The 17,140-nt window shown below is 40.4% G+C and overlaps 1 protein-coding gene across 3 annotated transcripts in view; it reads right to left on the reverse strand.

Annotated features, from left to right (window-relative positions):
• Positions 1-17,140, reverse strand: part of pacsin3 (protein kinase C and casein kinase substrate in neurons 3) — a 34,644-nt gene that overhangs the window by 12,721 nt on the left and 4,783 nt on the right. For 2 of the 3 annotated variants that reach the window (XM_085276381.1, XM_085276373.1), the window contains 5 exons: positions 6,365-6,465; positions 5,421-5,577; positions 2,874-3,109; positions 1,937-2,092; positions 622-797 (listed from right to left, as the gene is read on the reverse strand). In XM_085276381.1, the coding sequence (XP_085132507.1) occupies positions 622-797; positions 1,937-2,092; positions 2,874-3,109; positions 5,421-5,577; positions 6,365-6,418 (779 nt within the window). In that variant the 5' untranslated portion in view covers positions 6,419-6,465. Of the gene's footprint in view, positions 1-621; positions 798-1,936; positions 2,093-2,873; positions 3,110-5,420; positions 5,578-6,364; positions 6,466-13,028; positions 16,705-17,140 lie in introns of those variants that run through there. The other variant, XM_085276387.1, reaches the window with a different exon arrangement.

A 17,140-nucleotide genomic window follows, 5' to 3' on the forward strand; every position in this document is an offset into this window, starting at 1 on the left:
TTATAAATTAACTCATCATCCAACGTGGTCTGCAGCCTCTAACTGACATAACACTAAAGGCTTAAACGAAAGCATACTGTAAAGGCTGTGAGTTATATGATATTATACAATTTCATATTTATTGTAGCTGCAGGAAACATGCTCACTGTGGGACTAAAGAAACACGTGTTCAGGCTTTTTATTTGATCATTCCGACTCCTCAAATCTTTCTTAAGTAATGTTTTATATACACATATATATCAGTGCTCTGGAATAAATACATGGATACCAGAGGAAGTCTCTCAGAGTTTAAAAAAAAAAATACGTTCACACAGTGAGAAACTGCTCTTCAAAAGAGCAGTTTCTTCAAGGGTTAATTTGCTCAATATTTGGACAGAGTTGGCTGGACTTTGCCATGGTAACCATTATTGGTAAAGTTGCTTGTTTAAATAAAATATGAGGTCAACAGTTAATGGACAACAGCAAGAGTTTTCCATTAACCCCTGTGTACATACGCACATGTTCAGACCGACATCCGTGCCTTCGCAGCTCTGCATGCCTTCGCTGTGAGTCATGGATCGCTTGATTCGTGATCCACGTAATTTTGGATAAATAAATACAAGCATGTGGATTTTTCCTTACCTGTCTTTGGAGGATAGGTCAAGGTGTGTATGGATGTCGAGCAGGACATCTTTAAAGAAACACAGCCTCTTGCGCTCAGCCTCCTGAGTTAAGTCGAACACCTGCTCCATGTCCTCCATGTAGCGGGGGTTACAGCGGTTCAGCTCCTCCAAGGCCTTGGAGTAGCGCTCCTTTACCTGCCGTAAACACACACACACTGAGCTACTGCGTAGTAGTACACCAATGTGTGTTTTGTTAAATGCACCATTTCAATTACACTTCATGGTCTTACTCAGGTGCATGTGCCTTGCATGCTTCGAGTATATGTGCAAGACTGTCTGTTCCAAAGAGCAGAATAAAAACCTTTGGAAAGCAGCTATAAAGCTCGTTGTAGTTTTATTCTATTTTAATAATGAGACATTTCAAGCTTTATTCAGAATTGCATTTTTTGTTCAATCATTTAAGTGAATTTATTTTATCTAACATTATTTTATTTATGGATTTAAATCAGCTTCCAGTGTAGTTCAGATGAATTAAAATCCTAAAGCAAACTACAAGAACAACTGAACAGGGTGTTTACCTCTCCTGTAATAAAAAAAATATTCAAAGTGACAAAAGAACTCAACTTTTCCATATTTCCGGATTTATCTAAGAGACTTTGAATAATACTTAATGTCAAGAGTGCAAGAGTGACCAACTGAATTCTGGGAGTTTCTTTTTATTATGCACACAGTATGAACAGCTCTCCATCATTAGTAAGTATTATTTACACTGATAACATGCTGTTGACTAGAACCCACCATAATAAGACTGTCTTCTTCTTCTGTGAACTCTTGTAAGAACCCACTGAATAAAATGTTTAAATATCTTAATGATTACATAAAGTGTGCAGTGATTAAACACAGCAGATACCAACACGGGGCGCTGAGACTGGTTGAGACAAGTGATTGAAGACTGAAGGCTTTTTTGGATGTATTTTTCTTCAAGCTGTGAATGAGTAATGATATTGGATTTCATTTCCTTGTTGAGATCAACATTGCTCAAGAGGTCCTTGGCTGCCTGACAACGCTGTGCGTACTAAATGAACACGTCTCAGGATTTCCTTCGTTTTTTTGTTGTTTGGTTGATCATTTCCCTCTCCGGGTCCTGGAGCTACTCCTCAACCGTTGGGTTTGTTACAAGTGGAAAGTCGAGGAGACAAGTCCGGTCATGTTTCAAAGTTAAAAAACATACACAGGTATGTTTTTCTGGAGTCAGACACACCCAGACTGGTACAAGAGGAGCTATGTATGGGACTCTGTTTATATGTACGTGTTCACGTGTGTGTGCATCGTACTTTCTCGGTGTCCTGGTTGCAGCGCTCCACCCGGGTTGTGTACTTGCGAACTTCCTCTTGTGACTTGGTCGGGTCAGCCTTGGCGTGCGCCTCCCTGTTAGCCGCCGTCCACTCCTCTTTCCTGGCCTGATGGTAACTCTTCTTAGTTGACTCCACCTGGACACACGCACGTGTTAAACACTTGCTATAAACTCAGTAAAGACTAAACTTCAATTTTTTCCAAAAATGTACCCGTCTCTCCTCATTGACACATCAGATGTAATATCAGACTCACTCACATCCATCCAACAACTGTGATAATATTACCTCAAATACAATCACCTATGACGTAATAGCTGCATTCAACCACTGTGTTATCTTATACGACAATCTTATAAAAGGAAAAAGAAGGAGGGAAGTTTATTCACCGACACTATAGTCAAAAGAAGCACTTACTTTGCCATTTCGCATTTAAGTCCAATTATGTCACTTTTTGTTGAGGAATTGCTAAATTCCAGTCTATGAGGGTCTGCAGTAGTCCCAAACTTATAGTGGACTGATTCCACTATTTTATCTCGGTCCTGATGCACAATGGTCACTGTGAAGATGGCAAGTGGCTGTGAGATCCCCGTTTTTCATGCAAATATTTTAACAAGACTACAAGTCACACTGTCACAATAATTGTGTCTGCGCCACAGTCTCCAGTTTTCCATAGTGTGACTGTAGCATAAAGCAACTTCATGTGTGACATTTGCTAAGAGGATGTGTAGACAGTTGCTGGCTTTTGTTTTTATTAAAAGAAACCTTTCAACGACAACTTTGTAGACACTGGCCATTTGCAAGTATTCACTACAGTCACGTCATCTCCATTAAATCCCATTAGTGTGTACTGCAGCCACTCACTGATGCAGACTGCCCTACAGACCAACGTCAGAAAATCTACTGAGGCCGCCCTCACCTCCTTCAGCTTACGGACCCAGGGCTTCTGAGCTTTGCGGAAGCCATCATCCGCGTCCTTCGTCTCTCTGAAACCTCCCATCATTTGCTTGTGAAAGGCCTCTTTTTGCCAGCTGCGTACTTTCTCGCTGTCCTCACCCGCCAGCTGCTCCCGCAGCTCCATGTGCAGCTCGCTGAGTCGGTCAGCCGCTTGCATGAAGGCATGCCAAGCCTTCTCCAGTGTACCATACTGGGGCCCTAAATAAACGTGAGAAAGCGCCCCTTCAGGTTATCACTAAATAAAAATCACTCGTCCCCATTTGTCTACATGTTTACAAAATTAATTGTAGGTCAGTGTTGTGAAACTTCGCCTGTGGATATTTTGATGGGGATTTCCATAAACATCGTGAGCTTTGCTACCAAATTAAAGATGGATGACTTAATTTATTAGATGATGAACAAAATATTAACTTGTAAAAAATTTAGCCAGCTAAATTATCATCTTGGTCATATTTAAATAGAAATCCCAAACATATCCCATTTATATCATAAATGTCACATTTGGAATTCCTGTGTTTGTTTGTTTGTTTGTTTGTTTATTTATATATATATATATATATATATATATATATATATATATATTAGGGGTGCAACGATATTCGTATCGATATTGAACCGTTCGATACAGTGCTTTCGGTTCGGTACGCATATGTATCGAACAATACAACATTTGTAATTTATTTTATCAATTTTCCTTCTGACGATGCTGTCTGTGTGGAGCGCTCAGTGAATCTGTGTTCGACTACTCCGCCTAGGCTGCACTGTCGAGCGCAGATCCACTGAGCGCTCCACACAGACAGCATCGTCAGAAGGAAGAGCACAGGGCAAGCTAGCGAGACAGAAGTTAAGCTCGCCTTGCAACAGGCAAATTGACCCTCATTCAGATCTGGCGTTTGGAATTATTTTGGTTTTCATGTGACGTATGACCCTGAAGGTAAGCGAGTCATGGACTAAAGTAAAACAGTATGTTGGATGTGCCATGCAATGCTCAATTACATTGGTGTGAACTAGTGTGTTAGCGCAGTTAGCTCGTTAACGTGTTGGCCGTCTAGCCCCATGCACGGGGCGATCGGCGGTAGCTCGTTAACGGAGATTTGCCGTGTTGTGGCGTTAAGGTCATTTCAACGAGATTAACCTGAAAGCACTAGTGGGAACACAACGAATATGACTGCACATTTACGCCGACATCATCCTAGTGCAAAGACAAAAACAACAAGCATGCTACTAACTTTAGCCGAGTCATTTAGACAGCTGTTAGCACATGATTCTCCTTATGCTGCTGAGAATATAGCCCAGAAGAAGCGGATAGTATAGCTTTTATTTTGGAAAGAGCCATTTCTCTGTAATAAACTCTCTTTTCCAAAGATGAGTGATTCCTCAATCAGATACAGGGCTCGCAATATCGCTAGCCCGACGTCCCGGAGCTAGCGATTTTTTCAGTCGGGCTACCAAAATCTATCTCTTCCCTGCCCGTCGGGCTATTGTAGGAAAAATATATGTCAATGCTTTTGCATTCTTTCAGAAATGTAGCTGGGTAATTATGTCATTGGCATCGGTGAGCCACTGTCAATATGTGACATATTGAAGTCGCGTTTGAATTTGCGCTTGTTTTTTTGCTTTCACTTTGCAATCGTGCGAACTGTGTATAGAGAGCGACAGCACTGATCTGTGAGTGATGATAATTTGTGCACCAATTCCTCTGACATCGTCTTATTAATCGTTAGCTTACTATGCAAACATGACAAGTGAAATCTCCCGCAGCAAGCTTAAACATGTGAGAGGTTGATCGCGCAGAGAATCGCTGAGCTTATGTGAGTGCGTGTGTAAAAGCATTTCAGTTCTGCTGAGCCAAATAAGACAGGTCAGGGTGAAGAAGTGACAGCCAAATAAAAGCTTACCACAAAACGGAGAAGTTATGACAAATCAGACTATAAGGCAAAAAGAAAGTGCAGCTTTATGGTTTCATGGACAAAATAATTTCTGTGGCTGCAATATGACGAGCTAAATAACCAGGGCTGCACATAAGTGGTCCGCAGGTGCGCATTCGCTGTCAAAATAAAAAACGCGCACAAGGGTTAGGGTTAGGGTTAAATTTAAAAACTGTACTTTTGAGTTAAAATATATATTTATAATTTTAATAAATGACAAATTAAAAATGCATGAACATTTTTTTTGTATCGAAAAAAATATCGAACCGTGACACCAAAGTATCGAACCGAACCGTGAATTTTGTGTATCGTTGCACCCCTAATATATGTATGTGTGTATATATATATATATATATATATATATATATATATATATATATATATATATATATATATATATGTGTATGTATGTATGTATGTATGTATGTGTGTGTGTGTATGTATATATATATATATATATATATATATATATATATATATATATATCTCGTCATAATTTCTATCCAAATGTGGTGACGTCTGATGGAAACTAACTGGTGGCTATATCCACTCTTTTATAAAAAGCTAGCATTTAAACTAACCTTTCTCCACAACAACCCTCCACCTCTTGGCCCAGTCACTCAGCTGAAGAGCGTAGTGCTTTTCTATCTTGGCTCTCTCCTGGAAGCAGGTGACTAGCTCATTGCACAGCCTGTGGCCATCGTCAATCCGCTTTACCGTCCTTTTGTAGTTCCCCGGCTGCAGAGACACACCAACGAACCAAACAGGAGCGAGGAAATAGAACAGCGTCAGTCACTCCCTGAGTTCTATTCATGTCATCGTTGTATCTAGACATTAGCAACAACAGTTTGGACTGAAGCATATTTGGTGGATAAATGATATAGAGATGATCGAAACTGAGATTAAAAAAACAAAAAAGGGGAGACAAAAGGTAATACAGCCACTGGAGATGAGAGTGTGTATTTTTCCCAACATGGAAGGCTGTGAAGAAGTCAGTCTTCGGTCTTTAGATAAAAGCATGTAATGAGACCCGGCTGACTGACACACTGACTTATCTGGCTGCTTCGGCCTCTTAGTTATTCTGCATTCAGGTGCTGTTGATCAGCTAAATAGACATGTTCATGTGCTGAACACATTGAGCCAGGTGTTGATCCTTTCACAGGCTAGAGTTGGTGGTGTTAAATCGCAGTGATTTGGAAAACATTTAAACAGTGAAAAACATGAAAGGTTGAAAATTTTAAAAAAAAATTCAAAAAGGATGTTTTTTTAATTAGAATTTTCAAAAAAGTTGAAAGACGGGCCAGAAAAGACTGGTAAAGTTGCGTAACCCCAATAAGAAAAAAAGCAACTTGTTGGAAAGCTCACAACTTGTTAGGTTAATTAGTAGCATGAGTGGGTAGAAACCTGTGTCTGCAGGCTGAAACACTGCAGCTATAATAAGACTCAGACTATAAAAAGTTAAGTGTTGTTTTAAGTTTTGTAGAGCGGCTGATGTACGACAGCAATTAAAGTGTTACTACTGTACCTCCCAGAAGCTCTCAGAGCTCCCCAGCTCACTTAGGTCTCCATTAGAAGACATCTTGGGGTCGGCCCCACAGCACAGAATGATGGCGGCTACAGAAGAAACTGAGGAGGAGAAAAACCCGAAAGAAGCATGAAAGAGAGAAAAAAAAAAATGTAAATTAAATTTTAACAGGTTCACTGACATGATCTTGTTTGATTCCAAGTACATCTATGCACTTCAACTTTCTACTCCAAATTAAAAAGCCCTAACTGGAAAAAGCCTGGTTAACCAGAGTAACAGCGGCCGACACTTAATTTAAAAACAATGAAACTTTAAAACATAATTTTTAAGGAATGAGTCTACCTGCTCTATGAATACGTCACAGCTCATTTCATCTCTCTGTATATTTATTCTCGAGCACCAGTTGGTTTGTTTGCCTAGTGACGCTTTCTGGGAAATCCACAGCTCAGCCCTCATCTTGGACTTGTGACAAGATACGGCTGTTTCACACTGAGACTCTGATAAACACTGATGTCCTGGAGACGGTGTTTCACCCTGACATAATCATACACTTCACTACAAGCATAAATCAAGTACACACCATCATTATCCCCAGACCAAAAGCCTAATAGAGGAAGCAAAATGACCTTTTTTGCTTACTTGAGGTCACCTTTGAAAACAGCTGCGTAAAATAATTTTTAAAAATGTTTTAAAGCTGCAGGTGTTATCATGGACAGGAAACAGGAAAAATAACTTAAGCAAACACTGAAGAGATGTTAAGAGCTTGAAGTCCTACAGTTACATGACAAATGGGACAAACTGCACCTCCTAACTTATAATCATGTAATATGATCGAAAGGTCAACAAGCGCAGTCCAAGGCTGCATGCTTTCACCTGTCTGAAAATTCATGCAGGAAGTGAATCTCTGGATCCAGATTAACTTGCGATATTTTCTCGAGAACATCACAACCAGGTTTCCCCATTTTTTTCTTATGTCATATTCATATTAATTTGTCAAAATATGATGTGAAATTTAAATTTTATTAAATAATCCTGCTGACACGGACACATTTAGACAACCTCCTTGTCAAGAGGATCGGTACGGAAGAGGATTGGGGCCACTGGGGAAAAAAAAAAAAAAAAAAAAAAGAATTCTGACTTTAATCTCAGAATTCTGAGATTAAAGTCAGAATTCTGAGAAAAGTCAGAACTCTTTTTTTATTTTATTTCCAGTGGCCCTAATCCTCTTCGGTAGATCAGGAACATTTGTGGCCATTCAGGATTTCCTTAGAAGATGTTTCTTAAAAAGACGCGTCTCCTCTTTTTCTGGGGTTATCAAACCCAGTAGTCTCCAGTCTTATTGCTCCACTGTAAGCAGCTCTACAGTTTCAGCTTCTGGCAAACTGCAGCTCCCCATCAGCTGACACAGAAAGCCAAAGAGTCCTCACTGCTCTCTGACCTCAGGGCTGCTCTGCTCAGTTTGTTTTTTTGCACAGAGCTGGATGGTGTGCGTCCTACAAATGCCGATACCCTGTCGTGCGCAGTCGGTCCACTCCTCTTTATACACAATGGACTTCTTTCAGATGACAGGAAGCACAACATTTGTACAAAAATCAAGCTAATAAGAAAGGAAAAAATAAATAACTTGGTGAGTTGACATCTATATTTGTTTGGAGGACTGAGTACTGTAGTTTCAACCTGCAGATGAGTTGACTCGTGTGACACCAGTGGCAGGAACGCACATGATACCAACTATGTGCATCTATGGCCCATCCCAATGCACAGAAAACACAAACAGGGAAACTAATTAACAGACTGTTGCTTTGTGTATTCTCACTACAAACAATCCCTTTTTGTGAAATACTTTCTTAAAAGCAAAGCACGATGCACAACTGTGCAAAACCAAAGAGCAAACCTGCATTTTAAATTCAGCTGCAACTGAACTCGAGGGGATTCATTTTTTACATTTTGTAGCTCTGCAGGAACTCTACCAACAGTTTACTGTGACCTGGCTTTCCCATACATCCACTTCCTCCGTGTTATCCTCCAATTGGACAAAACCCTTTGTCAAGGCCAGGCGGTTTCCTGTTGCAGATACAACAACTTGTCAAACACACCATTACTCGAGGCCTAGCGGCTCACTTAACCTCAACACAAACTCAAATCTCACCTCTTGCTAAAAGCTAAAAGATTCGTGTGCCACATTTTGGTCTGCAAGCAGCTAATGCCAATGTAATAACTGATACACAAAACATACATAACCTTTCAAACGGTCAGACCAGTCCAAAGAGTTTAGACCATACCCATCTTTACAAACATTATAAACAAAAACAAACTCTATGCATTAAAAATGAGAAGGAGCATGGCATGAGGGGTTCAAAGTGGAGAGGCCCTTTACCACACTACTTGCAGCACCCATTACCCAGGGCTTGTGGGTCAGACCACAGACATCTTCAAATTTAAATTCCATCTGGATCTACAAAACACTAAGCAGCAATCTCTGGGGTACAAGCCTCCGTGGACAGTTTCCTCAGGGTGTTTTAACTGGCAGGTGGACACCTGCAGGAGTCAACTGCTTAGTTTACGAATCAGAATGAGTGCACTGGACCTCCCCACCCTGTCTGTGGTGTTTTTAATGGAAGGATCTAACACAGAACGTGACTTGCATGTTGCAGTCAGAGTTTGTGGATACAACTTGTTGCTCGATCTGATATTGCCATGTTGGTGCCATTCCTGGATCAACAACACTAATATTAGTCCAGACTCAACAATGCAAGTGACCAGTCACACTAGTGATGTCACAGTTTTGCGATGTGGAAACATCATCCCATGACACATCAAAAAATAACCCTAACTATAGCCCTATAACCATAACCACAATCATAACCCAAACCCTGATCCTAAACCCCCTAAGTTCTGTAAGTTGCATCTTGCAACTATAGCATGTTGGAGTTATCTGTACACCTGGAGTGGCCACGGATTACAAAACACCTTCTCTGGTAGTTCCCACTGCAATAGAAAAGTATGAACTCAAAGAGCTTTATTGTCAAATAAAATATTGTATTTTGATACTTAAATTAAAGTTTTCGTACAATGCAGCTGAATGACATGTTGGTGTTAAAGTTAGAAATAAACACAAAGAGATCAGTTGTAAGACACAACAATGGGGAGATGTAGATGAAGAGAAAGGGCTGCCAATAATGAAGCCTGATTTCAATAAATAACTGCCTCTTTTCTAAAGACAAGTAAAATAACTATATAAATGAACTGTAACTAGTTTAAAGAGATTTTTCCCTAAACCGTTTACTATGTGCATCATTTTCTAGAAGTTTGATCACTGTTTGAATATTTTCTCTGTGAGACCATGCTCTACAAGTTCGACTTGACAAGACTGAGAGGTTCCGGATTATTTTTCCTCCTTCCTGAGTCTCACATTGTTCACTCTCACCGTAAATAACTCCCAATGTGTCAGTGCTGGGAGCAGACCAGTGCTAAATTAGGTGCAGAGTACAACAGTAGCCTTGGTGAGATCTGCAGGGAACAATGTGGGAGTGAACATAAATTAGCTTTGCAGTTTTGCCAGTTATGCAACAACAGAGTAGCAAGCCTTCACTTAGGGCAGATATCTGAGTTAACTGTGAATAAAAAGGACATAGCTCTCATATGTAATTGTAGGTGTGTCCGACTGTGTGTAGGGGGTGTGGTGTGTCTGAGGAGAGTGACGTTCCAGATTAACCAAAAGCTGATGATCCAAAAACACACCGTAACACCACACCTCCCACACATTTAATCCACATCAGGCAGTGAGTGAAATCAACAAAAGGATAACCGTGTATATGAGTGTCACTGCTGAGTGTTAAGTATGTCAATAACAGCAGAGGCATCTGCCACCAGCGTGCTGGGACATGAGGCACTATGTGAAAATGGACTTGGCCCTGGATTGCCAATTACTGCTTCTTTGGAAGTTCAACAGAGGCTTAACCAAAACAGCTTTATGATGGAGGGCATGACAACATGACAGTAGTCAATATTGTAGAGCCTCAAAATGGTTGTAGAGCTTGGAAAATTTTGGTGGGAGGACTGAAGAGGTTATTTCACATGTTTACAGGTTGACACCAGAATTTGTGCAACATGCTCAGCAGATAGTTGGTAGAGATGAGGAGCATTTTGAAATACATTTTAGTCCAAAAAGTTACAACATTCATGTGGTCTAAAGAGAACTGCTTTTAGGTAGGGGAGCACAGAGCAGCCTGCTAATAAAGGCTTTTTATATTTTGCTTCTAGTGTTTTAATACTATGCCCAACCTTGTATCATCCAACAGTAAACGATGATTTGAATCAGTATTTTATTCCTAAATGAAACTTTGCCAAACTGTTAATCACATCTAACCAGTGTGTGTATTTTAAACTCAGCCCAAACTTTAAACTAGAATTAACCTAAACCATTTATGTTTCTGCTCTTTCACTTCTCTTCTTTTAAAATACACACACACACACACACACACACACACACACACACACACACACACACACACACACACACACACACACACACACACACACACACACACCTCTGATTACCACTGGGACCACTGTTGCCTTCACCTCCCACATCTTCTCTAGCTCTTCTTAGTTCTTGGCAGGAACAATCTTCACGTGTTCCTTCTTCCCGATGTTGCTATTACTTGGTATAGCTAAATCTATTACTATAATCCTCTTCCTCTGCTTGTCCATCACTACTATGGCTGGTTGGTTAGCCATCACCAGTTAGTCGTTGGGCATTTTTGCATAGCCTTACATGGGGTTTTGTCTGGTGTTGGCGACCCCGTCTTGTGTTCTTGTGCTGCCATGATTAGTGCTTCTGTGCTGTCTTTCAGTTCATCTTTGTTCAGCCATTAGTAGAATTTCTTGATATCTGCCACTTCTTCTATCTAGCGCTGGTAGATACCGTGCAGGGGCCTGTCCTTCCGTGACAGATCCTTGTCTTGCTCCTCCTTTCCCCCCCCTCTGGGGTGTGTATGAATATGTGGATGTTAATCAGTTTCAGCTGCTTTGGCGACTAGGGTCAGTGTCACTACTAGTAGTGTGAGGCGATACCTAGACCCTACAGAGGTTGCAGAGGCCAACTTAGTGGCCGAACAATCACAATGGCACATCAATACATGCCATTTCTAGAAGGTTTGCTGCCAGAGTTACTCTAGGAGAGCTGGACAGAGCCATAAGGGTCTTGAACCATCAGCAGGACTGATATTTGTTCCTTTGTGCAAGGAGGAATTGGATGAGCACTGCCAGAGCTACAAAATGACCTCCAGCAGGCTACTGGTATAAATGTCTTTTGTTAAATTTCATTTCTAAAACTAAGTCAGACAGACACAGTGAGCATTGGAAGGAAGATCCCATAAAGTCTCAGGAGCGTGTCTGTGTCTGTATACAGCAGTCACACATTACCCACAACCTACATTAAAGGGATTAGACTGTTTAGTCTAAAGCAGGCAGACAGACAGACATTATTAGCTGGACACAGTAACCTGTGCTGAACATACCATTACTAGGGATTGGTACTAAGAACTTGTATTATACTGTTACTGATTCTGTAAGTCTTTGGGTAGTTGTTTACATCTGAAGCAGTGCTTGTACAACAAAGAGTCACTGTAGCTACCTGGTGTATGGAGGACATGTTTCATTTCATGAACAAAATAAACTTCAATCCATAGAGGAAAAAGATGGAAAATTCCACATACCTAACATAAGACTTTCTAAGTAATTTCCTGTGATTGGTCCATGAGGATTTAGAGAGGTCATAGATCCTGAATGATCCATGTCAGATGAGTGTGTTTGGTTTATGTGGCGAGTTCATTTGACCCCTTCATCTGGCTGTGGTTGTGTTGTTTGAGAATGTTTACTTGCTTCTGGTCACTTATCGTGAACTTGGGTTCAATCCCCTCAGTGCGAGCCAATTCACAAACACAGGGAAAACAGACCAATTCTGCTGAACTGCAAACAGTATAGTCCGACAGTGAAGAGGGTTTTTCAGAGGTTACATGAGTAGTGAGTTTGTACACCCACAAGACAACAAAATGTGTGCCATATGCTCTCAAACAAACAGATTTGTTTATGATAACTGCCAAGAACTTAGCTTCTACTCTTTCTGATAACTTGCTCAGATGACAGATTTTTTTTGTACACACACACACACACACACACACACACACACACACACACACACACACACACACACACACACACACACACACACACACACCATTACTGTTACAAAAGTGGAAACCCATATTAAACATTAATCAAGTAACATGCTATGAGGTTTGTGTGTGTAGTTTCTATGAGCCAAAAGTTCACTATAATCCCCTTTTCAACTCGTGGATTGCTATCAAAGTAAAAAAAAGACAACAACAAAAAAAAAAAAACAGTTCTGGCAGTGAGGACATAAGCCCCACCCACCTGCCAGTCAAACCCTTTGTTTACAGGGTGCAGCCAATCCCAAAACTAAGGGTAAAGAGAAAGAGATACTAAAACTGTTTATTTCAGATAACGAATAAACTTTGGTGTTTTCCCAAGGCACAGTACGAGTTAAATAAGGATTATTTTGAACAGTAAATCATGCAAAGCTACTCTGGTAGAGTCTAAGAATACAATTTGGCTCTGCTTTATAATAGGGCATAATTACTTCTGGGCAGATCCAGGCGAGTTGTTCCCTCATTGAAATGTTTTGAAAGATGTCTTCCATCGCAGCTGAAAGAATGTTTTGTCAGAGTGGCCTCAGGCTCAGTTTTTCGTTTAGTTTTTCCATTAACCACCTGAAGGAATCCAATCCTTGATCTGAAACAGGGCAGCAGACCGTCAGGCCTGACCTGCACAGAACAGCAGGACTGTTGAAAGAGAGCAAAAGTGATGGGAGCCACAAAGCTGTTAAAGACTGAAACACAAGAGACATGAGTGTCACAAATGTGACAGACGAGCAATAAGATGCATCCGCAAGATGAACACTGTTCTTGATAAGCTTAGCAAATTTCAAATGTGACTTAAGACAGATGTTTTTGAACTACTCAAAACACAGAGCAGCTAGAAATAGGTTTACCACAACATCACACACAAGAACTTTTTGATGTGGTTTCTACAGCACAGCAACAAAACTCATAAAGCATGTTAGGCCGGTTTGTCAAGCATGATGAACCAAGCAGAAGTGCACATGTGAACAAAACATGGATGCAGTCAGCCAAATAAATCAATCACATATCAAATGACACCAGCAATAAAAATCTACACCTCAACTTCTCCTTGTGCTTCTGTCCTAAGGCATCCGTCTCACCACACAACTCTTAAACATCAGTCATTTTATCCTTCAATCCATTATTTAGAGAACAGGTCTGGTTCATCTTTGATTACTGACAAAATGGAGGGGAAAAAGAGAAAAAGTGCCACAAGAACAAAAAGGGTCCTACTAATAATAATAATTTTTAAAAAATTCTTAAATGTGTCCCCATTTCTGGAAAAGGTTAACTTGTGCCAGCAAGAATGAGTTTAATCTCTTAATGAATCTCTGCGACATGCCTTTCTTTCTTACTACAACTTTTAAATAACTTTTGTCAAAACTTCTCTTTATCATCTGGCTCATATACAAATGCGATGCATACTTCAAAAGCTTGAGAGCTGCTACTGCAAGCAGTAACACTACCGCTGCAAAATACAGCTGGAATTGTTGCTTGAAGGGGTGCCAGTTGCTGTTGTTTCAAGCGTCCTGTATTTCATTTGAATCACTACATTACTGCAATAAATTCATAGATGATTCACAGATGCATCACATTGTCCATTCTCAGTGTTTTTCATTTCAACAGCTTGAAATCCATTCTGGTTCTGAAACGGCGCTAAGTCAGAACTAGCTACAAACCAGCACTGAAGAACTTGCTCGATTTCCTATTTGGATTTAGTCCGTCTTGGTCTCCCCTGTCTCTTCAAGTAATCCCAGACTGACTTCACGATGCCAAGATCAGGGCAGACCATCTGTTGCTGGCCTCTTTGTACTTCATGTGGCTAAGGGGTAAGGTTGGTAGGTAGGTAGGTAGTGTATTGTTTGAAGAATTTCAGAGCAAGCCGTTATATTGTCCAACTAATATTTCAGTGTGGACCAATGCGGTGGACCAAAAGTTTGACGTTACCATCATATATGTATAAAGTAAACTTTCAGAGTGACTATATATTAAACTGATGTGATGAATACAACACTTGATTCTGACGGGGTAGAAGAAAAAATACATGGACTGGACACACAGCGGTTACAACTGACATTCAAAGCACAACAAACACAAAAAAAGTGGCAGAAAGCACTAAAACACACATTTAATCTTTCAATTTTATCAGCTGGTACATTTAAGCTTCACTTTTTAGCACACCTCAGACTTGTAATTTAACATAAATCTATGAATAGTGAGTGATAGTTAAGTTGATTTTTTATTTTATTATATAACTCTATCGTAAGTGCTGCCATCCACACAGGGACTCCTCCATAATTTTTTTCATAGGGGTGGCCATATGGGGCCACTAAAAATATTGGTTGCGCCCCTGCATCCATAACTTCTTCAATCCTGTCAGTTAAATAAACACCATTTCTAAGTACCCTGATATACATTTAGCTGAGCTCAGTGAGCTGTGAAACAGGTGACTGCAAATTGAACCCACTGATAAAAGGCCAACATGGAAGTGTGTGAACTATTTGCCTTTAGAAAGCAGGGGGCTGTCACACCGTGTGCTGCAGGAACAACAGTCAAAACCACCTGAAAAAGCCTATGGAAGAATTCAGGGTGTCCACAGCTCATGATCTGCTTATCAGTTAAATTAAAAATAAGATACCAGTGGAAACAACACTAACAGTGCCAGCACCGGGACCCTTCTTTCTGTGCTGGGTAAAACAACAGCAAATTGGTGTTGGTGGTATTAATAATAACAACTGTAACAAAAAACATTTCCCAGGGGTCACAAAGATTAGTAGCCTTGCCAGCTAATTCATCACATCCCTAGCTACAATAACTTCTGTTACAAAGCAGCTGTTTTTTTTTTGCCTTCGTTTCTTTTAAAATCATAAACACCATTATACACTTTGATGAAAACCCAAGAAAGTAAGAAAGATTAGATATCTCTAAGCCTAGACCAGACTGCTCATTAGTTTTTCCTTAGTTTATTTAATTTTTTATACAGAGCACCTCTGTTGAGAAGCACAGCAATCAGTGACAAAAAATGGAAAAATCATCTCATCCAGTACACAATCTATTGACCTGTGAATCTAATGTGTCCCTGCTAAAGAGGTGGGTGATGGGAAGAGAGAGAGAGACAGAAGGAGATTCTGGTTGTTGGTTTTTAGAGAAGTGGGTCAGACTAGTGAGGAGGAGGGGAAAGAGCAGCTGAGGGAGGGATGAGATAGAGAGGCAGGTCCAGACCTCATAAGCCCCACTGGAAAACTCATGGCCACTAATCTGATTAATGTAAACCAACAGTTTCCCTGCAGCAGTGCCAGGGCTATATGCTCCTACACATGAAGCCTGGGGAGGCCCACGCGACCACTAGTCTGAAAGCTCGTCTGCATTCCAGCTACGTCTCAGTATGTGAGATTATGCACTGTAGGTTCACGAGGACCCGGAGGCTTTAAACCTCTAAAAAGAGGAGCACTTGGAGATTCTTCTCTGCTCCAGTTCCTGCCAGCAGCTGGCTGCATATGAGAGCCTGGGAACTAGCTGTGTATCAGACCACTGCTGTGTGATTCTGAGCAAAATGAGAGACTGTTTAAAGAAAGAAAATGTTAACCATGCTCACAGTGATTACATAATAATTGCTGTTGGCAACAATAAACCACAATATGGGATACTCTGAAAGTCATCACGTTTGGCTTTAATAAACAACTATCTTTAGCTTGAAATGGCTACTGAGGACAAATCAGGAAGTCAAATATTTCTCTCCCCCCCCCAAAAAAAGTCTGAAACAAACAAACAAAAAACTTATGGAACTTTTCTCCTTACAGTGGAAATTTACATTTGGAAAAACTAAAAGGCAAAACTGGTCCTAAAAGCAAGCCCAGACTTAAAATGATTTCCCTTTATAGCTGATTTCCACTTATGACAAGTGTGTGATGTTTGAGTATTTATACAGAGTCGCTTAAATTAAACCCTAGACTAAAGGAAGATAATGGCACGGTTGTTTTAAGTGACAGATGGGTGCCGTTTCATCATGTTTAGCTTTCAGTTTAAAACAATAGTTGTTCAGCCTGTTTTTTGCTTCACAAGTTTGTATCACAATGAAATGCAGATTTAAATTATGCTAGCTATTAGCGCTACTTAGCTGCCCAGCTAAAATTTCATGGTCATGTCAGGTTTAAAAAAAACAAAACAAAACAAAAAAAACCAAAACAAAACACAACAGCAGCCCCCCCCCCCCCCCCCCCCAAATGCTAATCTCCCTAAAACAGGACTTTTCACTTTTTAAAGACAGTTCTAGATGCTTTCTGTTCATGTCAGTACTGTTTGACTTGATAAGAAAATATCTTCTCAAGTCATTCGTGTGAAGGCATTAAAATGTACAGTTTAGCACAAAGCCTCTAAACATGAAGGAAACAAGCGGCCATGGTTGTCACTAACGTTTGGACGGTGAACGCGGGAAGTGTTCAGCGTATTTCTCTGTCAGGCTGTCAGACTGCTAAACAACTTAACAACTTCTGCTATACCAGCACACCCATGACTCCAGCAAAGAATAGCTTAAGTTTGCATGTGGCAACACTAAAGAGGCATCTCCACA

The sequence above is a fragment of the Mchenga conophoros genome, linkage group LG1 (genome assembly GCF_057382185.1).
Source record: "Mchenga conophoros isolate Kocher_MC1m ecotype Shallow Benthic linkage group LG1, M_conophoros_male_GT1.1, whole genome shotgun sequence".
NCBI lineage: Eukaryota > Metazoa > Chordata > Actinopteri > Cichliformes > Cichlidae > Mchenga > Mchenga conophoros.